Raw genomic sequence first — 25,711 nt, forward strand, 5'->3', positions numbered from 1 at the left:
ATCTGAAAGTTGTGGCGCAAGAGTGTAAGTCACAGCATTAAAGGTTGTGGCCTTTCGTGTCTGAGGTCAGATTAAAAGAGATTACCGTTGAAGGTGACAGTCAACAGTCAGGTCGCCGACTTTTTTGCTGCTCAGTCATTTTTTTTCTTTTTCTTTTTTTTGGGGGTGTGTGGTCATTCTGACTAGCAAATCCTGCGCGTGAGGACCAGACAGGATGCGACAGATGGCTGGGCCAATGGGGAGTCGGCGTGCACGCTGCTAAGGTTTGTCACCTCTCGGCCCGCTGGCGTCATTTTGTGATGATATTTTTATTCCAAAATAGGAATCATTCATGCACACGGATTCATCAGAAATGTGAGAATAGCTGAGCCAATAACGGGAGCAGAAGTTGAATGGGGATCATATTAAGGTATTTGTGAGGGTGAATAAATTAGATTTTTTTTTTTTTTTTATCATTTAGCAGTATGATACAGGTTAATTTTACACCACGGTGACCAATAAACTGTATGCTCCAGATGGTTCATTATGTCCAATGAGGTGCGCATAGTCATCATAGGATCCATACAAAACTCTGAAAATGTCCCCAAAAAATTTGCAAATGTACTCACATCTCTGGTGAGATCTTCATCTGGCCGTCGACCATCAGCCACAGCGAGCTGCACAAGATAATCCACGGGAGCATCGTCAGCATCGTCAGCCTCGTTCGCCGTGGCCCATTTCTCTGCCGCTGTCCAGCGTCGCTGCCGTTCGCGTCCATTTCTAAGGATTTGCAGTCAGATTGCAAATTGGATTATTTGAGGTTGCTTTTGTCGCAGACTAACAAATGCAATCGTATATTTTGGCAGGCAAGAAGTCAACTTTTCAAAACTTCCTCTAATGCATTTGACCTTCTTCTTCGTATCAAGGAGAGACGAAATACTTAAATGGTCAACTTGCCTTCTTTAAGAAGTCCTCTACAAAACAGCCCGGATCCAAAACATCAGTTCTGCTCAAGTCTGGCGAGCCAGAACAGGCGTGATGAACACAAAGCAATCCACAGTGTGGCACGCGGAGGACCGCCAAAGTTCCCAAACCTGCTCTGGAGCTGCATCATTGACATCATCACCTAAAAAAAAATGGCCAAAGGAATGATGTCACATGTCCACACGAGCAGTCACAAATTCAACACGCCAACCGCCTAAACCTTCTTCTCCTGCTCTTGCCATCATTCCATCACTCCCCTTCCCTGCTCTGCTCTTTCCCAGGAAAGACTCCAATTTGTGTTCTCTTCTTTTTTGGGGGTCCAAAAATCAGTGAGCGCAGAGATGAAAACAGTCTGGGATGGAGTGATGGACGCGTGGAGGGATGGAGGGAGGCCTGTTGGGACTTCCTCTCTCTTGCTCCTCGCCACCAGTTTATACCATAATCCAGGCAGGATTAAACCCCTCCTCCCTCCATCCATGCCTCTTTTTCCTCTCGCTGTGTCACTCTTGTTAATACTATCTCTCCTTTCGTTCAACTACTGTCTTCCCTCCCTCACTTTCATATCATTCCCTGACTTGGTGTTGGCTGATAAAGATTTCAAAAAATAGAGGAAATGATGACATTTTATGGCCGCTGTGGATCAATCTACAGTAGTACATAGGATTTAGGAGCGTGGCATCCCGGACTTGGTGGAGGTTTGACAGATACAAACCTAAAATTTGATCAAACAGGGACGTCTAGCGACCTCATCTAGTACTGCAGCGTGAAAGTGCCCACTAATCCAAACACACTCCCAGATTTAAAAGTGGCATAAACTAGTTTCATTTGATGACATAAAATTAATTAACGTATAAATACCTCAAGGGGTAAGACCATGTAAAAAAAAAAAAATCCCTTAATTACTGGTGTTTGTCTTTTGCTGAAGTACTGTCATATCTCATATGATTTTCTTCTGACTGGTTCGTTTTTCTAGGGACAAAAAAATCCAAGCTGAATTTTTAAAATCCAAAATGAATTTATTTTAGTGGTGAATATTGTGCATATGTGCGACTGACATCATCTTACACAGACACAACTACAACACACAAAGCAAGTAATGCAGCCCTAAATGCAGAGGGCTTGGATTAATAATGTCGTCTGTCGTGTAACACAAATAACATTTACGAGACCGCGCGCGCACACACGCACGCACAACAAACAGATGTGGAGTATTCCTCCTCCACTGACCCAAATCTCTCATAGTGGAGATGAACTCTTCCTTGTTCTATCCAGACTAAAAGAAAGCTTTTAGCAATATTACTAACAACTTAAGGTAAATAAATAAATACATAAATATTTCCCCAAAAATACAGTATTGTAAATTCACGTTTTATATAATGTAATGAATTTGAATTATATAATTATTATGATATATCTATTTGCGTTTAACAAATGTAATTTCATATAAACATTAAATGCATATTCAATTCTGAAATCAATGAATTTGCTGATTGGCAGAACATGGTCATGTGACCCAGTGACGTCATCATTGATTTCACTGATCCGTTCCAACAAGTCGACCATTGTCGACCAATGTTTCATTTCACCTTCTGCTTCTACTCGACTCGAATCAAGACTTACCGTTGAGCGACATCTCAGACGGTACTATTTCCTTCCATCCTTAAAAATAAAAAAAAAACACTCGTTACACGGTTCGCTCTGTATAAGATCGTATTCGTACGGTTGTTGGTTAGCATGTTGGGTCGCTAGCTGTTGCGTTCACTGCCACAATGGCAGCCCGAACGACACACACATTTATTTTGGTTCTCAACCACAGGCCTCCATTGTTGTTGCGGCGTCACTGAGAGACTCACAAACACACACGGGATAGTGAACGCACCAGCAGTAAAAGAGGATGCCCGGCATCAAATTGAATGGACCATCTATCCTCACGGTCAATGTTGGAAAACACTTAAGACATCTTTACGTCCAATTGTCCTCGAAGTAAACATGAAAGGAGAGCGGCATGCACTTCCTGCTTTCCTAACATCCTGCTTAGCTGCAACTTTCATTCGTTTTTGAACATACCTCGCTTGAAGCTCACCATAACACCACCTTATAGCTCGCATGCAAACTACTATACAGTAACAATGTACTTCTGTTCGCAACCTTTCTCTGCAGTTTCACTGGTGGAAATCTAATTTTAAACTACTACTTTTAAGTTGGTTTAAGATGTAGTGCAACAGTGAGTTTGTATCCTTGCCAGATGTGGAGGTGAGCCCATGGAAAAGCCATCATCTTCAGACAAAGGAGCCCCGGAGGAGGAGCGAGAAGACTCAGTGGAGGCAAGACCATACGAAGCACCGCGTGTCCAGCATGAGGATGACGACGTTTATTCATGTCGGCAGGATGGTGTCGTCGGGCTGAGAGGGGCCGAAGGCGGAGAAGCGGGTCTTTATCCAGGAGTCTTGAGGAGGAGCAGTTCCTCCCGTTCTTCCCGCAAGAGCTTCCGGCTGGACTACCGCCTCGAGGTCATCAATAGTTCACAACTTCACCCACTGTTAAAAGGCGAGCCAGCCAATGCCAAAATGAGTTGTTTTTGTTGTGCTAGGAGGAGGTGACAAAGTCCTGTCGAGACAAACATGGCCGCTTTACTAACCCGTGGCCCACGTGGCGGTTCCCCTCCTACTCCACGCTGCTTCGCTTCTTTTTCCTGGACAATAATCACAGCAACGTGCCGACTAGTACCGAGGTACCGAATCCCTGGTCGGCACTTCCTGTGAGGAAACTCCTTCATTGTTGACGTCTTCTGCCTCCTTGCAGGCTCTCGACAGCAAGTTACCAGTCGTGGAGCCTTACTTTGTCCACAACCCGGACCTCTCCCCTTCCGGTCCGGGTCTCAGGGTCACCTGGCTAGGGCACGCCTCGGTTCTGCTGGAAATCGACGGGTTGAACATCCTGACAGATCCCATTTTCAGCCAGAGGGCATCGCCCGTCCAGTTCGTCGGCCCCAAACGATACAGAGGGCCGCCTTGTAGCGTGCAACAGGTACGCAAACCGGCAACGCGGCTGCACGGAACCGTTCATCTCGTCTACCCTTTTTGGTGACTCTCGTATCATCGCTGGGCTTGTTTTCAAACCCATCTTGGTTCTGCAGTTGCCCCGGATTGACGCTGTGCTCATCAGCCATTCGCACTACGATCACCTCGACGCCGGAACCGTGGCCAGCCTCAACGCGCGCTTCGGAGCGGAGTTACGCTGGTAGGTGTGTCGCGCTGGGACGCCATCTTTTTATACCATTTGTACTTGTCTGTTAATTGTAGTTCGTTTATATATTTTTTTGTCGTGTTTCTCGAAATGACGATATGCGCATGATGCCGAACGCCAAAATGTTCTTGCGACCTGCAGGTTCGTCCCTCTCGGCCTGATGGACTGGCTGGCCAAGGCGGGCTGCGAGAACGTGATGGAACTGGACTGGTGGGACGAGAACTGCGTCCCGTGCCACGACGACGTCACCTTTGTGTGCACGCCATCGCAGCACTGGAGCAAACGCAACGCGCTGGACGACAACAAGGTGCTTTGCTCATCTTTTCTTCCGCTTCTTTTTCCCGCCAATGATGGTCCTCCCTCTTCAGTCGTTATGGGCCAGCTGGACCGTTTTAGGTCCAAATCACCGCTTCTTCTTTGCCGGCGACACCGGCTACTGCTCGGTATTTAAGGAGATAGGGCGACGTTTCGGGCCCTTTGACCTTGCGGCGATCCCCATCGGAGCGTACCTGCCAAGGTCATCGCCTCGCTACTCCGCGACGCCTCCAGCGAGTTCAGACTCGTTCAATCCGCTTGTCATTTTGCAGGGATGTGATGAAAGGACAGCATGTGGATCCGGACGAAGCGGTTCAGATTCACATGGACCTTCGGGCCAAACACTCGCTGGCTATCCACTGGGGAACCTTTGCCCTGGCGTATGAGGTAATCGAAAATGCCACCATTTTGGATGTTCAGAGTGTTGACGCATGTTCTGCTCGCGCAAGCCCAACAAAAGAGCGTTTGTCGGTTGTCGCGGTATTCGCACACTCAATGAGAAAGCCGGAGAAGAACTCCGAAAGGCGGCAAGTCTCCGACCTAACCTGCTCTGCCGCCACTTGTGTCCGCTCAGCACTACCTGGAGCCGCCACGTCGTCTCCACGGCGCTCTGGAGCAGAACAGCCTGAAACCGGAATCCTTCTTCACCCTGAAGCACGGAGAGTCTCGCCTCCTGACGTCACACGACACGGCCGCGTTTCACTGACGCCTGACTGGCATTTCGTGGCATCAACGAGAGCAAAAGCACATTGCTGGATGTAAAAAAAAAAATAAAAAAAAAACGTTTTTGTGGCCCGGGCATGACATATTATGTCAACTTTAAAGCTAATAGCAGAAGCTGAGCTGGTTTCAGCCTCACGTGTGAATATTTTCATCATTCCTGCTTCTTCCGATTCTTTCAGCCATTTTAGAATGCGCAATGGCGTGGCATTACTATTTATAGTTTCACTATGATATGATTGTATTTGGATCTGAATGTCATTTTCAAGCTTGAAGGTCAACAATTTTCAGGTGGATGTAAAATAAACTGCTTTAATTGTTCTTTGGTTCTATTTGTTGTCCGAATGGGGAGCGACATGTATGCAGTTACAGAAATGGCCACTATGTGGCAGTGTAGTCGAGCTTTTGACCTGAAAAAAGAGCTGGTAATAAATACTGATGACTTTAATTAGACGACAGCAGCCATGTTTTATCCTCCGCTAATTGACATTTAAGGACCTCAATTAGCAAGTGATCCAAAAGGCAAATTGATGCTCTACATGCAGATTGAATTCAATTGCTATGACTGCATGATTCAGAAAAGAGTCGCTAGCGCTCGTCTAAACAAACCCAAAAGGTGTCCTCGGGTCACCTGTCAGGCCACCCGCTGTCTGCTGCAGCTGCAAGTTGCACCTGCGGAATGATCTTGCGAGAAGTCCAGAAAGATGCCGCCGGGCTCGGACTCCAGCGATTCCGCAACGCCACGCCCGCCCGTCTCCGGGCTGGATGATTGGCTGGCAGCGGCGCTGTTGTCCTGGGCCACGACTCTGGCGGACGCAAGCGACCGCGGGCCCTCTGGATTCTGGCTTGAGGTACCTGCACACCGGACCGGATCGGTACAATACTGCAGACGAGACGTGGGCGTCATCCTACCCGAGTGGTCCGAGCCGGAGTCCGCCACGGGGCAGCTCTCCTCCATGCAGGACGTCATCTCGCACACGGAGTGGCGCCTCAGACCGCCGCCGCCGCCGCCGCCGCCGCCGCCCACAGACGAATCCACGTCGTATTCCACCACGGGGCTCAGTATGGGAACGTTGTAGCTCTTGGAACGCACCACCAGGTTCTTGACCACGGGGGGGTTGCCCAATTTTGAGCGTTGTAGACGTTTCTCTGAAGAGAAAAAAGAAATGGACTTCATGTTTTTGTTTGTTTTTTTTAAATAAAGGTGTCCTTTATGTCAGCCACACACCGAGCAGATTGGAGGACCCATCTTGGGAATATAAGCCGTGGGTCCCGAGGTAAGGGGAGACCACCTTCTGGATGAGACACTCCAGACGCAAGTAGTCGTTTGTGACGCCTTTGGACTCGTGGACACCCTGCATCAAAACACACACAATCTTAACCAACGTGTGCGTTTTTTGTATTCTTCAACTTTTTTTTTTTTTTTTTGGTACTGTATGTTGTTACGGGTCCCAAAGAGACCCAGAGCTGGCCTTTTACAAGCGGAACTGAAGGTCGAGTCGGTGAGAGCCGAAAACCACGCCAACGACACGACAGACACAAAAGTGGCGTCGCGCTGCCTCGACAACTTGCAGATGAAAGAATCTGAAAGCTGCTCGACGCGTTGCACTTTTCGCTGCTTCCTCTCGTCAGTGCAAACGTGGGAACTTTTTTTAAAAAAAAAAAAAGTTTCTCACCTATAGTTAAACGAACCTAAAGTTTTCACACGAAGCTACTCGACTGTTATTGTTAGGGCTGAATGACTGATTTTTTTCCCTTTAACATTACGATTCAATAAGCGTTTTTTATTTTTATTTTTATGAATGAAATTGCAGCGTTTGCGATTAAAAAATGGCATCCTAAAATGACACTATAATGCGATGTCGATTGGATTCCGGCAAGCGTATAAAAATGTGCTGTTTGCTGGATCTGACTGAGAGGTCACGGGAAGACGGCCGGGTTCGCACTTGAGACCACTTCCTGCTCTTTGGCCACAGATCGTGTTTTTTGTCCGGCGATGTGCGTGCGTGAGCGCTGACCTGAAGAATGAGCAGCATCTGGACGATGGAGGGCGGCACTCGGGCTCGGGGCCGCGACAGAGCTTCATCCAGCTTCAGGTTGAGGGTGATGATATTCCGGAAGTGGAGCAGGGCCAGTTGACGCACCGACGGCTCCTTTCCCTAAAAATGCGCACATGCAACGGGTAGAAAAAGTCCACACACCCCCTGTTCAAAAACTAAGTTGGGGGTAACAATAAAATAAAAAAAAATCTTTTTGAGAAGGGAACTGATGTGGCGCCACCATTTAAAGTGCCTCTGATTTAGCCCAAATACATTTCGGGAGTTCTAGTAGGCTTTCCCTGACATTCTTTTGCTTTCTAGCAGAAGGCTGAAAGTTGATTGCTAACACTGACGGCTATTTCCAACTGTTGAGTTGATCATTGCTTAACATGCTTTAAGGCTGTTTTCTTCAGCCAGAACTGGGGGCTTAGTCAAGGTGTGTGGGGGGGGATTGGAGCACTTTTACCACTTTGTGTCTGGAAAAGCCTACTAGAGCAGCTACACTTTTTTGGGGGTTAATTAGAGGAGACACTTGTAAGTGGTGACAGGTTTGCTGTGACTGCAACTTAACATGAGTTTGAATGTGATCGGCAAATTGAAAACAAAGCCACGTCCTCGTTTTAAGATAAGATGATATAAGATAAGAGTTTAAGATGTTTTGAAATAATTTCTCTTGGTCCTGTTTTTTTTTTTTTAAATCCAAAAACCTGGCATTTGAACAGGGGTGTGTAGACTTTTTATATGCCTTGTACAAGTTGAATAAAGTCAAAACATACACTGGGTCAAAAATAACCCAATTATGGCTCAAAAATGGACTGATCCACTTTATGGGTTGTTTGATACAAAAGGAGTGAATTTTTGGACCCAAGTAAAGGATCCGACCAATATTTATGAGACCCAAAGTGAGGTGAGCGGTTGCGTTGTCCCACCTGCACTGGGCAGAAGATGGCCTGCAGCATGGACAGAACGTCGCCGAAGAAGAAGTCCCAAGTGTCGGCCAGAGAGTCCAACAACTTCTGACCTGCGACAACAAAACAAACACGGTCAGCGAAGCCGACACTTGCCGTGCGTGTCCAAAGAAATTCAGCACAACAAAAGGCAAGCGGTGCAAAAAATGCATCATCTTCTCACAGCTCAAGCATTAACTTGACATCAGGGAGTTTAGTCAATGATTACTTTTGAGATAAAAGTCCGACTGCTCTTCTGCGATTGTTATGTTCGGCAATAAAGCAAGTTAATCGGAAACTTGAGTCAATTGCTGACTTGATGGAAGGACGCGGCCTGGGTTGATGTTTTACCTTCATAAAAGCGAATCTTGTCTCGCAGTATGACCGTGCCTTTGGTCAGCAGCTGAGTTTGAAGATACTCGGTGAAGAAGGAGCCCACATCGGTCTTGAGCAGCTGCCTGTGAAAGTGGATGCGAGCGCACACGCACACGCGCGCAATCATTTTCACGTGCGTGCGCGTGTGGCCATCGGTGTGTGAACGGCGGCGGGTTCAGGAAATGACGAGCTCAAAAGCCGCAGCGACGGCTAAGTGCTCGTCACTGACAACGCCGTGTACACAGAAGGAGCTCAATTTAAAAAAAAAACAAAAAAAAAACAGCACACCTGACGCCTTCGTTCAGAGTGAAGAGCTCGTTTTCACCCAAATCTTTCTTCTGGAACACCGAGATGACCGCATTGTGAATGCTGAGGAGGCAAAATGAAAAACAAATGAGCTTTTGTGTGGCTACATCCAGTTCACGTATCTTAAGTCATAAATGCTGAATTGTTAATAGAAGAGCACAGAAGAAAAGAGATGGAGCGATGAGAAAAAGAGCCGCAGGGGAGCAAGAGAGGAAGAATGCGGTGATGCTCGGCTTCATTTGTGTTTCTTTTCATGTCATGAAGCGCACAAAACAGCGGGCAAAGCAAGAGCATGAGAAGAGGTCGGGTTCGAGAAGTGGCGCGCCAATTGCGACCTGTTCCAGGTGGCGTTGGCCCCCGCTCGTCTCTGCTGGCTCCCTTTGTCCCTGCCGCCCTCGTCCACCAGCGCCACCTTCTCTGCAACTCCTGATGGCGTCTTGGCCTGCGAGAGGTCCGCCAAGCTGGGGGAGGAGCCTCCGCCGCTGGCCAGCTTCAACCTGTTGTGGAGACTCCTCGAGATCCAGAAAGGAGGAAAAGGACAAATAGATGATAGGTACGGACAAGTATATCAAATGAGGCTTCAAAACCTTTTTTTTTTCCTGCCTTCTCTCCGTGCACTCATAGCACAACAACAAGGCACTCTCAAGTAGCCACGCCATGTGGCCCATATCCTGGTTAAAAAAAAAAAAAAATCTCCCCACTTCTCACTTCTGCAAGCATTCACACCAGACAACGAGGCACTCCAAAATAGCCCAGCCCACATGCTTCCTATATCTCAAGCGAGTGCACGTCGGTCTCAGTTTGTTCACGTTTTCAGCAATGATCTTCAAACATGTGTAATATATTTAAAAACAAAAAATTCGCTTGAAGGGGTCTTAAAACGTGTTTATTATCGTATATGCCGAAGATGTGAGAATCTCTCGTCCCCGCTTTCCCTTTAACAGGCGGTCGCTGTCGGCGGCCATGTGAGCTTTTGTGCCGACCCGACAAAGGAAGCCTTTGAGGTTCAAGTGCAGCCAAGATGCAGGGAAGAATTTCAAAATGACACAAATGTCCCCTTTCAGCCGTTCTGTCTGTTCAGTGAAGCAAACTGCGTTGGATAATAATAAACTCTGCCGGGTTGGCCGTCACTCCGCTGATGGCAGGTACGACGTTTGTGACGTGAGCTCAACATTAAAGTTGGAACCGCTTTCAAAAGAGGGAATTTGTTCGCTAATTAGTAAACAAAGGCTCGGATGGGGATTTTTTTTTTTATGAATGAAAGAAAGCATCGATGAGGTCATTCAGGAATGTGTGCGACAAAGCGACACGGTCCCCAGTGAAGCATGTGGTCCGACTGGAGTTGAGCGTGAGAATTTGATTTGCGTTTGACCGTTTCGCTCGAAACAACGGCGCCATATGCGGTGCCGTTTTCTGTGCAAATTGAATGTGAATGCTGAAAAGCTGTTCATGCTTAAATGTAGAACGTCAGATTTGGGATGCCTTGAACATTTAGGAATTTTGCTGCAAGAAGTGTGGGATTTTATTTTTATTCTCACAGTAAAAAATAGAACAATATGTCTGCAAATATTGCAGCAGCGTACAGTCAATAACAAAATGTCCTCTTTTATTGGAAATCAAAATATGGTGACCTTATCTGCATCACTGCGACTAAATTATATAAATAAATGATCATGGCGCAGTAAGTAATTGCACCGTGAACTCAGTAAGGTGGAAGGTGAACGGTAAGAGATGACCCCTGACATGCAAACTGAACACGCCTCGACATGTCCCATCAACTTCATTTTTCTGAAAAATGGATCAAGAAAGTAGTTGCAAACTACCCGGTGTGAGTTTCCCCAGGCTGCTGAAGTCAACATGCGTGCACCTCTGTGAAGAAATCATGTTACCACAGTTCTTTACCTCCTTAAGGAGCCCTCGCGTTCCATGTTCAAGTCTCAATGACGGCAAACCCACCCAGGGTGAGCGCTCAGCATCTGAACACACAAATACAAACTGTGTGAGATAACAGCCAACATCTGCTTGATTAGTAGTAAGATGACTAACACAGAAGAATGTTCACTTCGTTTGGTACACCTGAATGAACGAATAAGGGCAAGATGGCATCATGAAATAGTTTTTAGTTTGTTCTCACAGACAGCTAGAACTCAATGTGCTTTATTTAAAATGAAAAAATAACACCACAATAATAAATGTATGATAAGCAGCTTCCCATTGGGGAAAAAAAACACTTGCAATGAACAAGGGCAACTTATCTTATGCAACATCAAAACATAGTACAGAGTACAAAAAACAAAGACAAAAATTAGATATATACAAATGTGGACAACGTACGTGCTAATAAGTTAGCATAAAAGCTAAGTATGAACTACATCACCGGCACGTTGAATTAAATGCAATTTCACGTGTACATAACATTCTTTGAATACATTATCCTATGTTGTCAACGTTTCTAACGACACACTTACTTTTCCAGAGGTCTTCGCTTAGTATCTGTGTTGCTTTTTAATCCACAAATGACGTTTTTAATTCATGAAAAGTGAAAAGCATCGCGTTGCTGCCATCAAAAAGTACACTCGCCAACGTGAGCGCGTGCGTGACACGGGGGAGGAGCAGGCCCAGTGAGCGCGCGCGCGCCCGCGAAAGGAAGCCGGAAGAGAGGGTGGTTGCCGCGGAAACGTGTTGTGGGCGTGGTTTGGCTTGAAGCGCTGGCCGCAGTGGCGGGTGTTCTCTGTGTGAGTTCAAGGTGCCTGTAAAATGAGGTCAAGGAAGGGAAATAAGAGCCGCTCTGTACACAAAAGCGGCGTATATAAGTGAAATTCAGGTATCTGTGATTAGTGACTGCTTAACAGCAGCAAAGTCTAGCGTTCAAGGCTGAATCGGTGTCAAAAGTGCACAGAACCATAAAACAACCGCGCCCGTAGCGTTTCAGCAGTTGCCCCCATTCCACGGCCTGTATGTGCTAAAGTAAGTGTAAAAGAGCGAAGCGCAACACAAACACAGCAAATGTACACAAACAAATGTGACTTTACGATGCGGGGTGACTGAAGGACACTCAGCTGTTGCCGTGTTCGCTTCAAGGCACCGTGAAGTTGCACAATTCTCATTTAAGACCGCAAACGTATCATATTATTATATTGTCTTGACAAAACTTTGAAGTTAAAATATATTAGAATGGCCTGGCTGGGCTAATAACTGATATAAAAAGTGACAGAACACGTGGGGGGAAAAAAACACACACACAGCTAAATCAATGCAATAAAGTCAAATTTACAAGGCTTTGTTGTAAAATTACTTTTTAGATTTGTAGTTAACTAAAGCCATAACATTCTAAGCAATAACGGTAAGGAAAAATGAATGAACAATCGTTTTATTTCTCTCCTGTAATGACCATTCTAAACTAAACCACACAGTAGTGCGACTTCATTTGATTCCTTAGTAGTAAATGTATGATTTCATGTTTTGCTGCCGTCGTGTGGACAAGAAAGGTATTGCAACTACAATGGTAAACCAGTGTTTCAAAACAAACCACTTATTTTTCCATCCATGATCTGAACCGCTTATCCTCACGCTGGAGCCAAAACATCCCGGGTTCGATCTCACGGCATCTGCACTGCACTGGGAGGCGGACGTGATAACCAGTCATCCATGTTGACTCACAAATTTTTCTTATTTTAAAAAAATATATACAAAAATGTAAAAAATAATAATAATTATGAACCACTAGCTAGAGGAAGTACATTTAATTATTCTGCCTGTCAATATATGTCACTGGTATAGTTGAACAAATTGACTTTATATGCAGGCCAATTGAGTAAAATTGAAAATGACTGATTTAGACGAGGAAAATGAAGAAAAGCATAACCTTTGGTGTTTGCCTTTAGTGTACCTGCAGTTCCTTAACATGTTGCAATGCACCAACTGTGACCTAAAACACAACAGCAGTAAAAGCCACAAAATAATACAGCATTTAAATCCCAGTCACTGACATTCATTTTTCAACAACTTTTATTAAGTCTTTACAAATAAAGTAACAAATGTAATTGTATTTGTTTTAATATGAAGCTTCAACACTCTCTACTTAGTGCAAAACATACCATTAAAGGCTGCTGATGACCCCATGTGTTTATTTTTCACATCCAACCTTTTTTTTTTTTTGTGTCAATTACAGAGAAAACAAACCACGGAGAGTTAGGTGCTGCTACACACAATAAAACAGCAGATAAAACATGTGAGGATTTTTTTGGGGTTGTTTTTTTTTTTTTAAGTCAGCATAAGAACATCGGAGAACGGGAACACAAAATTTCTGTTCTTGAGACTACACCAGACAGCTAAAGAAAAGAAATGGACTACTTCTAACTGGAGGAGGGGGTGAGTCCTGCGATGGCACACAAACAGAATCTGCCCCTAAATTTGAGCTAAATCCTTAAAACTGCACTGTGATAAAGACTGATTCACCCCACTTTAATACAGGAACATTCACAATACCAACCAGCTTTTCACAGTTAAAGTCCTGCAGTACAACTTCACAGTAAAGTCAATTTGTTGCTCTTGAAAACTGCAGCTTTGGGAGGAGGAAACAAACCTGCTACACAATAAAGGTATCAAATGTGATAAGAAATTAGAATTGCATTGTTGACGAAAAGCGGGCTTGGGGAATCTTTTTCTTTTGTTTTTACCTCTATCACAAAATAGGATCAAAATGGTCTGGCTTTTTTGTGGTTTAAGGGAGAGACCGTTTATTTAAAAAAAAAAAAGTCTACACACCCCTGGTTTTTGCATAAAAATTAGATCAAGATAATAAAAAAAAGAAACATTTGCACTATTAATTTGACATTTTTTGTTATCTTTTCAAAAGGAAATAAAATTGTAGTTATGTAAGCACACCCACTTAAAACAGGAATGTGGAGGAAGTTATGAAAAAGTTCAAAATAGCAGTAGCAAAGGAAAAAAAAGAGTCAAAAACAGCCTACTAGAATACCTGAAATTTAGGGTTAAGCACAGGCACTTCAAATAGTGGCAGGTGAGTGCCATCTTCCATTTAACATAACATTAACATGCTTGAATGCGATGGGTTGACTGAACACAGCCATGTCCATATTGAAAGAGGGTGTGCACACTTGTGCAACTACAATTTTTCTTTTTCTTTTTTTACGTCCTCTCTTGAAAAGATTGAAAAAAATGTTCAAATGAGTTTTACACAAAGGTCAAATTGAGCTTTAGAACAGGGGTGTGTAGACTTTTCATAGCCATTTAGGTTGCCCAATTCTGCATTCATTCATTCGTGTGTCATTTGAGGACTCTCAGCTAAAGGCAACATAAACTCAAGTGGCCTCATTTGAACATATGTAAGTGAGCAACAGTGCATCACAGCACGGAGGCAAGTCACAAAACACAAGCAAAACACAAGCATGGCCGTCTTCCAACAATACAGTCGCCATCTTGAACGTTACGTCCTCCCAAAACTCGGACAAACTCGTGCGCTCTCCAGTGTTTGGGGGGGGGGGAAGTGAAGCAAGGCACTAGGAAGCAAACTCAAACAGTTGCTTTGTACATTCACATTCATCTAACAGGGCAAACTGGGAAAGTTTAAAGTGTCGTCAATAAGTACTGCGGAAGAAAAGAAAAAAAAGTAGCTAGCATGTCATGTTTGAATGAAAACATTTGGAGGTCATTTGGTGGCTGAATTGTCGGTTAAGGCAATTTTTTTTTATTTTTTTTTTGTGAGTTGAGAAAACGGAACGCCCACCCTCCAAATTGTTGTTATGACTCCTAACAAACAATAACAATCACAGTGTTGTTTTTTACACATCACACAAAAACGTGTGCGTAGAACAGCCCACGCACGCACACGAGGCGTTCTTGTATTTTCCTTTTAAATAAAATAACTATAAACAACATTCATCCAAAAAAAAAAAGAAGAAGAAAAAAGCCAAAAATGAGGCATGTGCGTGCAACAAAAAAGAAAACTGAAAGGAATCTTGACATAAAAATAGAAACGACGCAAAATGTTGATCTGAAGGTCACTTTTTTCAAGGTCTCTCGTTTTATTGCTTTGACGCTAGCAATTGTGTTCCTATTTGCATCCTGGCGAATGCTCAGAGCGACTCTTGTATTTCGCATCCACAAATTGCACGTTAGCTAGAAGAGCGACAAGCAGAGACCAGCAGCAAACTGGAGGTGCTCTTCAGTGTTGTTGTGCTCGCTCAGGTTTCACGTTTCAAGTGCACGCGCGCTCGAACCTCTTTGGCAAACGTCCTCTTCTTCACTCACGGAGTCCGCTCGGGCCAATCAGCCCCCCCCCCCCCCCCGCGCTGACCCCTACGTGGTCCTCATGTTGGGTCCTCCCGGGTTGCTGAGCGACTTGTGCATGAACGCGTGCAGGGGCCCCTGACCGCCCGTCGAGGCGGCATAAGGGCCGAGCGGCTGGGAGGCGCTGACCAGCAGGGGGCCGGCGTGCGGCGGCGAGAGGCCGTGGGCGGGCCCGGACCACTGCGCGGCGTAGGCTGGGCCGGGCACGTACGGGAGGAAGTGCGGAGGTGGCTGAGGGTGGGGCGGCGCCGGGGAGGTAGGCGGCTGGCACAGCGAGCCCTTACGGGAGGCCAGAGAGGTAGTCGGGTTGGAGGGGAGGTGGGCGGATGCGGCAGCGCTGCCCGGGCACAGCTGGCTCGGGGCGGAGAACTTCCTGCCCAGATTGGCCGACTGGATCGCCTAAAGACGATGACATCATCCAAAACAACGTATGGATCAGATCCGTTGCTTTTACGGTTGCTGCAAGGATGCTAATTGCTAGCAGCACATCGCTTGTTAGCATCAAGCTAGCTGGCAATTCTGAGCTAAAGATGCGTGCTTGTTTCAAGTTATGTTTTTGTGTAATTCAATGTTTGACAGTAAATTACAACATGTAAACATCTCAAAGCCTCCTTTTTGAAGAATTGTTCTCTATCAAGCAAATAATATATGAGGACGTGTTCTAGGATCTCATATTGGTGTGCAGTTTGAACTATTGATATTGCAAATGATCGTGACCATTTTGAGGGGCGTGTCAACTACTGGCACTTTTTCACAAGGTGTGTTTTGGTCCCACCTCGTAGCTGTGCCCTTGTGCCGGCGCCTGCTGCAGCTGTTTGGTGCTCTTCTTTCCCTGGATAATCAAAACAAAACCATCTTTTAGTATACATGCAAACTAACACGATTGGAGCGGGGCAAAAAAAAATATAAAAAAAAAATAAAATAAAAACCTGTGAGAGGTCTCTGGCCCAGTTGTCGACCAGTTTATGGAGATCGTCTGTAAAGGTTCCTTTGCGCTGGTGAGGGGCCGACATGTTGAGACACTGGGAGCCCCCCTGGCTCTGAGAAAGGGGGCCAGAACCGCTCACTGCGTTGGTGCTGTTGGTCCCTTTAGCACAAGACGAGACAGTGAGACGTTGGACAACGGTACGATAAGTAGGACTTGTTAGTAGGGTTGAACAATTTTGAAAAATAATCGAATTGTGATTTTGTTTTTCCCAACACTACGATTGCAATTTAATGTGCTATCATTTTTTTGCAAGGCCATCCTCGCATTTATTTTTTTAACAAACAAAAGCAAGCAATTAATCTGTTTTACAGGAAACAATATCAGATTATACATAAATATTTTGCTATTATAGGTTAGACTTAACCTCAAATAAATGCAAATGAATTAATATCAAAGTTAGTTCATCTACTTTAGTTAAGTTAATAAAACACAATAACGGAAACAAATCTGTGACTTCCTCATTTCAACGTTTCATGTAAACTTATGGACTGCATTTCTTAACTCTTTCACTGCCACTGACGTTTAAAGACGTCAAGTAAAAACCTACGCTTCACTGCCAATGACGTCAAAAGACGTCATCCAATGATTTATTTATTTATTTTTTTGAAACGGGTAGAGGAAACCCTTCCGCATGTCTGGTGAAAGTTTCCAGTCTGTCTGTTGTGCCTAATGACTATTTTTGGCCCCTAGAGGGCAGCGATGACTCTCTTTTGACAAGATCGGGTGGGCGTCGGTAGTATAAAAGGCCAGGCGGGGCGAGAGCGTCGAGGAGTCGACGAGAATTGAGGAGAGACGAAAAATGGCGACCGACGGTAAGAAGCAGACCACGCTTGATCGATTTTTTGGGAAAAGGAGAAGCATCAACCAGTGCTAAAGTGCACCATTATGATGACCGCGATGATGATGGTGACAAGGAGGTTGACGCCGAAGCTGCACCGTTGACACGGTGAAAGTTACCATTTTCTATTGTTGATTACTGAAGAACGGAATAAGCTAGAAACAAACTTTTTTTTCTGATGAAAGATGAGAGTCCAATCTTTTATGTTTCCATAGTCCAAACACAACATTTTCTGTGGACCTTGAAAGATCACTCAAAATGCTTAAATCGGCTGGCAGTGGGGACAACCCGTTTCTGAAAACGTCTGGCAGTGAAAGAGTTAAGCACTGAACTTATCCAGACACAAAATAAATACTTAAAATATACCTTAAAAAAAAGAGAAGCCTACACCGGCTGACAGAATTGCCTTCTACCAAACTGCTACGTCGATTTCAATTCAATTAATTGTTCAGTCCTACGTAGGAATGCATTTGTTTCGATCACTGGCACATTAAGACGTTTGAATGAAATAAAAAAATGCAACACAGACAACAAATCAAACACAACTCTGGGTAATGTATTTCAAAGTGTAAAAGGGTGAGGATTAAGAAAAAAAGACCACAAAAGTAGCACTAAGGAACCTTTCAAGCTTAATCAAATATTTTCATAACTCTTCTGATGAAACGCGGACTTCAAACGAGTCGAACGGCATCTTTGCCATGCCTTGAGCGCGTCTATCGTTTGTAAAAACGACAATTGTGCTGACTGCTTGATGGCATACGTCACGTCCCCCTTTTCCCTCATTCCTTACAAAGACGGAAGTTAATTTGAATGTCGGCGCACGATTTCTGCTTTCCTGGCAGAAGCTGCAAAACAACTGAAAAGTTTTGTCTGAGGAGACAATAAATAAAAAGCTACCAGAATAAAAGGACATTCAAGGATCAACATAGGCTTGGCTCGAGCTCAAAAAACGACGCAATGCGCTTGTCCTCGTGGGAAATATGGTCTTCCTTCAGGCATAACATTACCACTTTTGTCCATATGGTGGCGCCATAATCAACATAAACTGAACGTTCCTTAGTGTTGCTTTAAGTGTTCAGGTTAACTTGCAGGTGCATGCGTATGCATCGGGTCAATTCAAGTACTTCAGCCTTTTGTCACGCTGAAAAAAGTGAATTGAAAGCGATGCCGACGATGGATGGAAAGCAGAAGGGAAGAGCAAAAAAAAGAAGAGCGATAGTTACTACAGAGCTGGTTGCAGGGGCAGACTTTTTTCACCATCTTCCCTGCACGGCACCCAGAAAGCAAGAATGGGAGGATTGGGAGAGAGTGGACAGTTAAAACCCGCTAACATGTCCGGATATAAATCTCAGGTGAGATACGGCCTTAAGATGAAGGAAAATTATTTTGTGACACCGAGACATCAACCCGTGTCGTATTTTCAGCATTCACTGAAATGAACGATCCTGAGCCCTCGCCAAAGCTTAGCCCTAAACTCAATATTAGATTGACATTTATCAAAAGGAACAGAATTGATCAATCCAATGAGTTGCTGGTTGTGAGCCAAGTCGGCCTTTCTCCGTTTTCGGATTTTGAGGGAGAAAACGGAGGTGGTAAATATGGTGTGAGGGGGAGGAGAAGGTTTGCGCTGCGGAGAGCTCAGAAGCACTCCAAAGTGTTACATTCATCACGGAAAAATGATCATATAACACACTGAGAATATCCACTTACTGAAATATGCAATAGTCAAGAAAATACAATTAATCTGCTAATTTAACATCCAAAAACAAATTTGTGACGATTTTCTGCTCTTAAGGAGATTTGAACTTGATGGTTGTACAAGAACGGGAAAAAAGAGGAAAGAGCAGAATACGACGGGTCGAAAGGCAAAGAAATGAAAGCGTTACACACAAAGAGCCAAGCACGGCGTACTCAGAAAGCGCGTCCTCCTGCCGCCAGGCTTGAAGGCCAAACGCTCGGAACCCCAGCTGAACTTTACGCAGCCTGAGTGAGGAGATGAAGGGGCGGGGGGAGGTGAAGAGGAGGAGGAGGAGGAGGAGATGGGAAGGGATTGAAAAAAAAAAGAAGAAGAAGAGTGCAACAAAAAGAGAGATGGGACAGAAGGCATCGAGTTATCACAGAGAGCGAATTCCAGGAAAGGAAAAGGTGAGCAGTGTGTTGAAAGTGAGTCGCGACACAAAAGCATGCTTGCTTTGATCCCGATGGCGACGGCCGCCGGGCTCGCTATTTTCTCACGCCTACCTGGGGTGGGAGCGCATAAGCTGGGCACCGACAGCGCCGCCGAGCTGGTGTAGGCCGAACACAGGACGTCACTGGAAGGAGCCGCCTTGAGGGGCCGCTCGCCGCCGCAGTCGCCGCCGCAGTCGCCGCCGCCGCCCTCCGGAGCCGCCAGCTGGGCCAGCCGGCCGGGGCACAACGCGGGGACGCTCTGGGCCGACCGAGCGCCGCCTGGAAAACAGCAGGGGGGGGGGGGGGGCGGCGAGGAGGCAGCGCGAGCGGCAAGGGAGCGTGCGCGCACCCACACAGACAGCCAGCGTCCAAAACACACACACGCAGACACACGGGAAAAACAGACAGGGAAGGCCGTCAGAAATGTTCAAGCTTGGAGACTGTGGCAGCACGCACACACCCGCGCGCACGTGGAAACAAGCAGACACACGTAAACACATACACAACGTTAAATGCTTGCACTGACTCGAAATAAAAGACGCTGGTGAAAATACGGTGGATATTCAAAGTCTTCACACCCGTGTTCAAATGCCCGTTTTTTTTTTTTTTTTTTTTTAATGATCTTCACATTTCCAACACACCAGTCACTATTTGAAGCAAAGGGTGTCAAACTCCCAGAGGAAAATATATTAGCAAGTGGGCCGGACCCATAAAATCATGGTATAGAACTTAAAAACAATTGGCGTCAGTTATACACAAATTTTGGTTATTTGCACGACAGCCCTAAATAGCTCAATAACTGTCAATATGTTAAAAAATAAACAGAACATAAACGCAACACGCTTTGCCTGCATGAGTTCAGGGTGCGTTAATATCGACCCCGTTTTGCATATCCAGTATATGTTGATCCTCGAATGCATTGTGTCGTGAAGTCCATGAAGTTATAGGACGTTAATCCGTGGCATTTGTGTTTGTGTTACCAGGAGCTGAACATGTCATATTCAGCATGTTTATGTTTGATTTATGTTTTTTTTTTGTTTTTTTTCCAACAAGATATAAAAAAAAAAAAATCTATTGAATTTTACAGGTGACGGGTTGACTTTGTATATCCACTGTCGGTCCGGTGAAGTGAGTGTTGAATTAGTAAAGCAGCCCACCTGGCTGAAGTGGACTCTTGCTACCATGCGAGGAGCTGGTTCTGGACGATTTGGTGGATTTGCTCTTGGTGAGTCGCCTTCGCCTGCCGGCCAAAGCGATGACCGGTGGGAGGACGGCGGCCGGAGGAACCTGCGCCGTGGACGGACGTGTCATTTGTTCCATTTTGACACGTTTCCACTAACTGTGGCTTACCTTTCCCAGCCTGGTGAACAGACCGTCAATTTCGTCCTTCTGGCGCGAGTGGAGGGCCTGAATCTCACTTAAGTGTCTGGTGGAATAAAAAATAACAAAAATAAGATGAGTTTGGCGACCGGAAGTCTCCGCAGGAAGTGCGCGAGCGCGGCCTGACTTTTCTCGAAGTCGGTTGATCTCCCGCTTGAAGTCCTCGTCCTCGAATTCCGAGTCGTTGTCGCTGCTGATGTAGGAGTTGTTGAAGGAGTTGCCGCTGTTTGGACTGGGCAGGGACACTTTGCGGGCGGCGTCTGGACTGGGGGCGTGGCCAGGCTGAGCGGGTCCGTTGGCCGCGTGAGCAGCGGGCGGCGGACTCGGCCCGGGCTCGGCGCTCCGCTCTTGGGCCCGACTGACAGAGAACCTGCCGACTCTGGCTTCCGCCTTGGTGGTGACCTGCGTTCAAACACAAACGGGTGAACCACTCAAATCGAAATTGATAAAAGTAATGACGAGTTTTCTACCTGGAAGCGTCCGATGGTGGTGGTGGGTTTTGGCGAGGGGAGAGGCGAAGGGCGTTGGGACCCGGCCAGCATTTTTCTGGGGAGTCCATCCACCACATCTCCACGCGCTCCTTCCACTCTGAGCAAAGAGTCCTTGTGCAGCGTGTTGTCCGGGCTGGACAGACACGAGGACGAGGACGACGAGCACGTGGTGGAAGAGGATGAGGAGGATTCTGTGCAGGTCCGACATTGCTTCGGAGATTCTTCAGTGGCCAGTGACACCTTGGCAACGTCGGGAATATTCAAAAAAATAAGAGCGAGAAAGCAGGAGGCGGGATAAACTCTTTCTTTGAGGTGTTCAAACCTGAAATCTCCCAAGTTGAATTCCACTTTGAGGAGCAGCAGCTTCGTCCGGAGAAAAGGGAGCTGAAAGGAAGCCGACACATTAAATAAGGTACGAGTCACAACAGACCTGCAAAGTGCAAGTCACTATACGTACTTGCTTGTGCCACCAGAGGAACGGCACCGTGGGACGCCTGAAGTAAACACGGAGGACACCATTTTTTTTAGAAGCGTATCTATAAAAGGTGTGTGATTGTGTGTGCGTGTACCTGCGTGGGTGTGCTAATTGGGACATTCTCGGGGCTCAGGGCTCGTCTCAGCTGAGCGTCCAGGTCCTCCAGAGGCTGCTGGGACTGCACAGAGACAAGAAAGAAGGTCATTTTTGTTTGTACACGGACATTTTGTATCCCATAAAGTATAATATTACAGAGGGCTATTTTTTAAAATCCAAATGACACACATTTTCATTTTTTGGGGGGGAGGAGGCTGAAATGGATTGAAGGCATTTCCATTCAATTCAATTGGGTAAGATCATTTTTAAAAGGCGACAGATAAATTATACACAAGTGGAAGCACATCGAAGCACAGTAAGCTATTTTTCTCCGGTTACGCATGCCATAAATCATTCGAACCGCAGCAAAATTTAACTGCAGTTGAGATCATTTTAAGTTTTTAAGTTAAGATCATTCAGGGGTTTTTGTAAGCGGCAGCGAGTGAATGTCAGCGACGCCCACATTTGTATTGCGCGTGCTTCTTGTGGTTGCATGGAAGACTATTTTTAGACAGGCACAAAAAACAAAACAGTCTGGGAAATAAAAGTCCATCCATTGCGTCTCAGGTAATATGTCAGCGAGCGCCTCTTTTGCACTTTATCTGTCAATGCAAATGAGCTGCCGAGTGCTCTCCCTCGCCTCAACCACTCGCCTGGCAAAGCGCCATCCTCCACCCCGACATCATAAAACGTTAAATGTGACATTATGGAGATGTACGGCACTCTTAAATAGCAACAAAAACAACACCTGAGTGAGACATGCTCCAGGGAGGGATGGCGGGAGTTCCGAAGAAGGAGAACTGGCCTGATCCCACAGAGGAAAGTGGGAGAGAAGAGATTTGTAGAGAGAAATAAAGTCAGTGAATTTGCATGCGAGAGGAGTTGTGAGAAGAGGAAACGTGTTAATACATGATGAGCTTTTCTTTCAAATGTTGATTGGCAGCGGTACCTACAATGCTACTCAGATTCAAGAATAACTTCAGAACTTTTACAATGCAGTGGTGCTTTAAGATGTGTGTGACCCAACAAGATAGGAGTCAATTTTTTGCTTGTGAGCAAAAAAGTTCAGCGGCGGCAGTGAACTTAAATCAACTCACTTCACAACCAGCAGCAATTTGGCAGCTAGCAAACAATTCTTAAAAAAAATAATAATAACAATAATAAAAAATATATATATATATATATACACATACATATAGATATACTTATCCTCTGCAAAGAATGACTAATATTGTTGCATAATGTCCATTGAATTGGCGCAAGAAAATGTAGCAAAATAGTCTTATATATTCTATATATTTTTATGAAGCACAGTATTACAGAGTGGCATAGTTATTAAAAAGAACATCGCAAAAATGCAATGAATTAAAGTCATTATATGGGGAAAAGATGATTTGCGATAGTATTCTTGTTTTGGGTTACAAACATGGACGGGGAAGATTTAAACTCACATCTCAAGGCACCACTGTAAAATTTTTATACCCATTTGAACGCATTACAAAGTCACTCACCGGTACCCGAGATAAGGGAGTTTTGGATGGAGTCGTCTGAACGAAGCTGGCAGCAGAGTTTACTGGAGGAAATGAGAAAAATGACATCAATGGATAAGAAGTTTGAGGACAGCCATTTAAAAGACATACCAGCAGGTGCAGGAGTGGAGACAGGCGTGCTGGGGCCCTGAGCGGGGGTGGGCGAACCCAGCGCCAGGGTGGTGGGGGGCTGAGGAGGATTGACCGTCTGGCTGGAGCTGACAGGAGCGGCGGAGGTGCCCAGCGGGGGGGCGGTCTCCCCTGCCGAGGCGCCGGAGGTTGCGTCGGCCAGGAGCGGGTCCCCTTGGGGTGACGCCACCCCTCCCCCAAGGTCCATGAAGAGCGAGCGCAGCTTCTTCTCCAGGGCTTGGATGTCGTCTGGCTTGCTTTGGCAATCCATGGAGGCGTCACACCTGGAGAGGAACATCACAGAACTTCATAAGCGACTCACTTTCTGGTGGGTGGAGCTTCATTAAAACTCACCTTGTGTCGCATTCCGCACAATGAGTGTGCGTCTGCCCGGGCTGGGCGATGACCTGCGGTTGTGAGTGCACCAGGGTGGGTTGGACTGAAGAAACAGAGGAGGAGGAAGATGGCGGAGCAGGCGGGGCGCTTGTGGCGACGACACAGGAGGAGGTGGACGAAGCCGACAAGGTGGGAGACACCGAGCGATGGTCGCGTGGCACTTCGCTGGCCGCCAGAATGGAGGAGGGTGAGGTCACCAGGGAGGTGCAAGGGGGCGTGAACATCGTCGGGAGGATGTTGGAAACGCTGGCGAGGGCTAAGGTGGACGGGACGGAAGCAGGAATGGACTGCGAGTGAGTCGCCACAGCAGGAGACGCAGAGAAGGACGAAGTGGGAGACACATCTGACACCTCCCGGTTTGAGCTAGACGGAGCGGCACCGCCGGCTGAAGCTTCTACTGCAGGTGTGGATGTCTGTGAAGGGTCAGAGGTCACGGGAGGCTGGTTGGAGTGCATAGAGGCTGGGGCGGTGCTTGGTCCCGGATCCAACTGGTTTTTGTTCCGTCGCAGCTCCAAGAAGGCTTGCTGTAAGCTGACAGCTCCTGCCGATTTGGACAACCCAGTCGGAACTGACCAAAAACAAACAAACGCAATCGCGACCAATTAACAATGAGTTCGGGTTGGGTGGAAAGAGAACTGATTCAGCAATCGAATTGAGGTAAGAGGCTGGACAGATGGTGGACGAGGGCGGGGTCAAAGAAAATGCTCACCTGTTTCAATGGAAGGTGCAGGAGAAGGTAAAGGAGAAGAAGGAAGGCTCAGTTCTTTGAGTCTGGCCTCGGGTACGGGGCTGACGATGAACTTGCGGCCCGCTGAATGGACCACTTGTCCGGTTGCGCTGGGTGGCGTGTCTAAAGAAACAAAATGGTCGTTGATTACGCTCGAGATGGTTTGTGCATCTCAAAGGAACAACATTTAGCACAATAATGCTGATCACCTGGCATGGGGGCCGATATAGCAGGATTCTGCTGTGTCATGTCACCGCTCATCTGGAATCCAAGCAAACGCTATGAAATGTGAACCGTAAACTGCATGATCACGCACCTGAGTTGGACTCACCTGGCCACTAGCGTCCCTCTCCAGGCCTTTTTCATCGGCATTCTCGATCACCTCCCGGACCTGCTCGATGAATGACTCCCTCTCGCTCTCCAGGATGAACTCGCTCTGGATCTGGTGACCACAGCAGTGACTTTAAAGTCCTCCCACAGTGGTATTAAAAAAGCAGACATCATACCATGATCTGGGCTATCTCCTCCGGGTTGTCTCCATCCAAGTCGAACCTGAAGGTGACCATCTTCCTGTTGTGCGTCTCCAGCTGACACTCTGCTACTCGGTCTCCGCGGTTGGAAATCTTCACATGGACGCAAATTCATCAAGATGCTGGCACAAGGAACGTCCGGGCTGTATTTTGCTTTTACAATTACATTGAGGACGTTGAGTTTGGCCTTGGAGAACTTCTCGTGCCGTGACCTGCTCCGTACAGAACGTCTCTGGTGTCGCTTGGCGGAGCGGCCCTCGTGGCGGCCTCCGCCTCCGCCCTCGTTGCCATCACTGTGGCCCGAAGCCTCAGAGTAGCCACTGAAAAGAAAAAGGAGAAAAGGGCTACAAAAGTGTGGAAAATAGAGTCGGGCTTGTCACAAAAACTCCGAAATTGCTTCAACCGTTGATTGAATAAAGTTTTCTACGTCAGCAGAAAAGTTCCTGCTGCTTTTTTTCCCTGCGAGTGCCAGGGGTCGTTTGGATAGAATCCATTTCTTTCACCGACCCGGAAGTAAACGAAAAGAGGAATTGTGGGATATATCGGTTCTTTCTTTCTTTTTTTTTTTTCTTTTTCTTCTTTTTTTTTTTTTACGGGAGAGCTCAGTATTGTTCATTCGATTTGACATCATCATTGCTCTCCTTTTTTTTTTTTTTTTTTTTAAAAAATCCAACAAATCAATTAAAAAAAGTTTAATAAATGTTTTTTTTTTTTTTAGGATAAGGATAAGGATATATCGG

The 25,711-nt window shown here is 46.1% G+C and overlaps 4 protein-coding genes across 23 annotated transcripts in view; 1 reads left to right on the top strand and 3 right to left on the bottom strand.

The window, feature by feature from the left end:
* cacna2d4a (calcium channel, voltage-dependent, alpha 2/delta subunit 4a) overlaps window positions 1-2,788 on the bottom strand; it is a 46,835-nt gene extending 44,047 nt beyond the window's left edge. For 4 of the 5 annotated variants that reach the window (XM_077544367.1, XM_077544366.1, XM_077544364.1 and 1 more), the window contains exons 1-2: window positions 937-2,788; window positions 609-759 (exon numbers count right to left, since the gene is read on the bottom strand). In XM_077544367.1, coding sequence (XP_077400493.1) covers window positions 609-757 — 149 coding nt within the window. In that variant the 5' untranslated portion in view covers window positions 758-759; window positions 937-2,788. The remainder of the gene's footprint in view (window positions 1-608; window positions 760-936) is intronic. The other variant, XM_077544365.1, reaches the window with a different exon arrangement.
* Window positions 147-5,565, top strand: napepld (N-acyl phosphatidylethanolamine phospholipase D). 4 transcript variants are annotated; one of them, XM_077544374.1, is made up of 11 exons: window positions 2,491-2,604; window positions 2,780-2,896; window positions 3,209-3,287; window positions 3,351-3,473; window positions 3,554-3,694; window positions 3,766-3,990; window positions 4,100-4,203; window positions 4,351-4,516; window positions 4,578-4,726; window positions 4,797-4,911; window positions 5,099-5,565. In XM_077544374.1, exons 2-11 carry the CDS (start codon window positions 2,877-2,879, stop codon window positions 5,228-5,230), a joined length of 1,254 nt encoding a protein of 417 aa, XP_077400500.1. In that variant the 5' UTR covers window positions 2,491-2,604; window positions 2,780-2,876; the 3' UTR covers window positions 5,231-5,565. The 4 variants fall into 4 exon arrangements, with proteins under 4 accessions (XP_077400501.1, XP_077400498.1, XP_077400500.1 ...); XM_077544375.1 differs by lacking the exons at window positions 2,491-2,604; window positions 2,780-2,896 and adding an exon at window positions 147-263; XM_077544372.1 differs by lacking the exon at window positions 2,780-2,896 and having other exon boundaries at window positions 2,426-2,604.
* Window positions 5,566-5,672: 107 nt separating this feature from the next.
* Window positions 5,673-11,543, bottom strand: LOC144035044 (proline-rich protein 5-like). The gene is made up of 9 exons (XM_077544376.1): window positions 11,380-11,543; window positions 10,813-10,887; window positions 9,247-9,431; window positions 8,894-8,974; window positions 8,582-8,688; window positions 8,213-8,304; window positions 7,263-7,403; window positions 6,473-6,599; window positions 5,673-6,393 (listed from the first exon to the last, which is right to left on the bottom strand). Exons 2-9 carry the CDS (start codon window positions 10,837-10,839, stop codon window positions 5,879-5,881), a joined length of 1,275 nt encoding a protein of 424 aa, XP_077400502.1. The 5' UTR covers window positions 10,840-10,887; window positions 11,380-11,543; the 3' UTR covers window positions 5,673-5,878.
* A 1,358-nt stretch (window positions 11,544-12,901) lies between these two features.
* Window positions 12,902-25,711, bottom strand: part of wnk1b (WNK lysine deficient protein kinase 1b) — a 53,839-nt gene continuing 41,029 nt past the window's right edge. For 7 of the 13 annotated variants that reach the window (XM_077544343.1, XM_077544346.1, XM_077544339.1 and 4 more), the window contains 22 exons: window positions 25,138-25,291; window positions 24,948-25,064; window positions 24,773-24,883; window positions 24,651-24,702; window positions 24,424-24,564; window positions 23,673-24,282; window positions 23,301-23,602; window positions 23,172-23,233; window positions 22,409-22,465; window positions 21,659-21,742; window positions 21,547-21,583; window positions 21,412-21,473; window positions 21,069-21,329; window positions 20,726-21,000; window positions 20,569-20,644; window positions 20,376-20,505; window positions 19,291-19,497; window positions 18,940-19,032; window positions 18,273-18,314; window positions 16,153-16,310; window positions 15,999-16,055; window positions 12,902-15,622 (listed from right to left, as the gene is read on the bottom strand). In XM_077544343.1, coding sequence (XP_077400469.1) covers window positions 15,233-15,622; window positions 15,999-16,055; window positions 16,153-16,310; window positions 18,273-18,314; window positions 18,940-19,032; window positions 19,291-19,497; window positions 20,376-20,505; window positions 20,569-20,644; window positions 20,726-21,000; window positions 21,069-21,329; window positions 21,412-21,473; window positions 21,547-21,583; window positions 21,659-21,742; window positions 22,409-22,465; window positions 23,172-23,233; window positions 23,301-23,602; window positions 23,673-24,282; window positions 24,424-24,564; window positions 24,651-24,702; window positions 24,773-24,883; window positions 24,948-25,064; window positions 25,138-25,291 — 3,478 coding nt within the window. In that variant the 3' untranslated portion in view covers window positions 12,902-15,232. The other 6 variants (XM_077544340.1, XM_077544352.1, XM_077544342.1 and 3 more) reach the window with 6 other exon arrangements.

The sequence above is a fragment of the Vanacampus margaritifer genome, chromosome 15 (assembly GCF_051991255.1).
Source record: "Vanacampus margaritifer isolate UIUO_Vmar chromosome 15, RoL_Vmar_1.0, whole genome shotgun sequence".
NCBI classification, from domain to species: Eukaryota; Metazoa; Chordata; class Actinopteri; order Syngnathiformes; family Syngnathidae; genus Vanacampus; species Vanacampus margaritifer.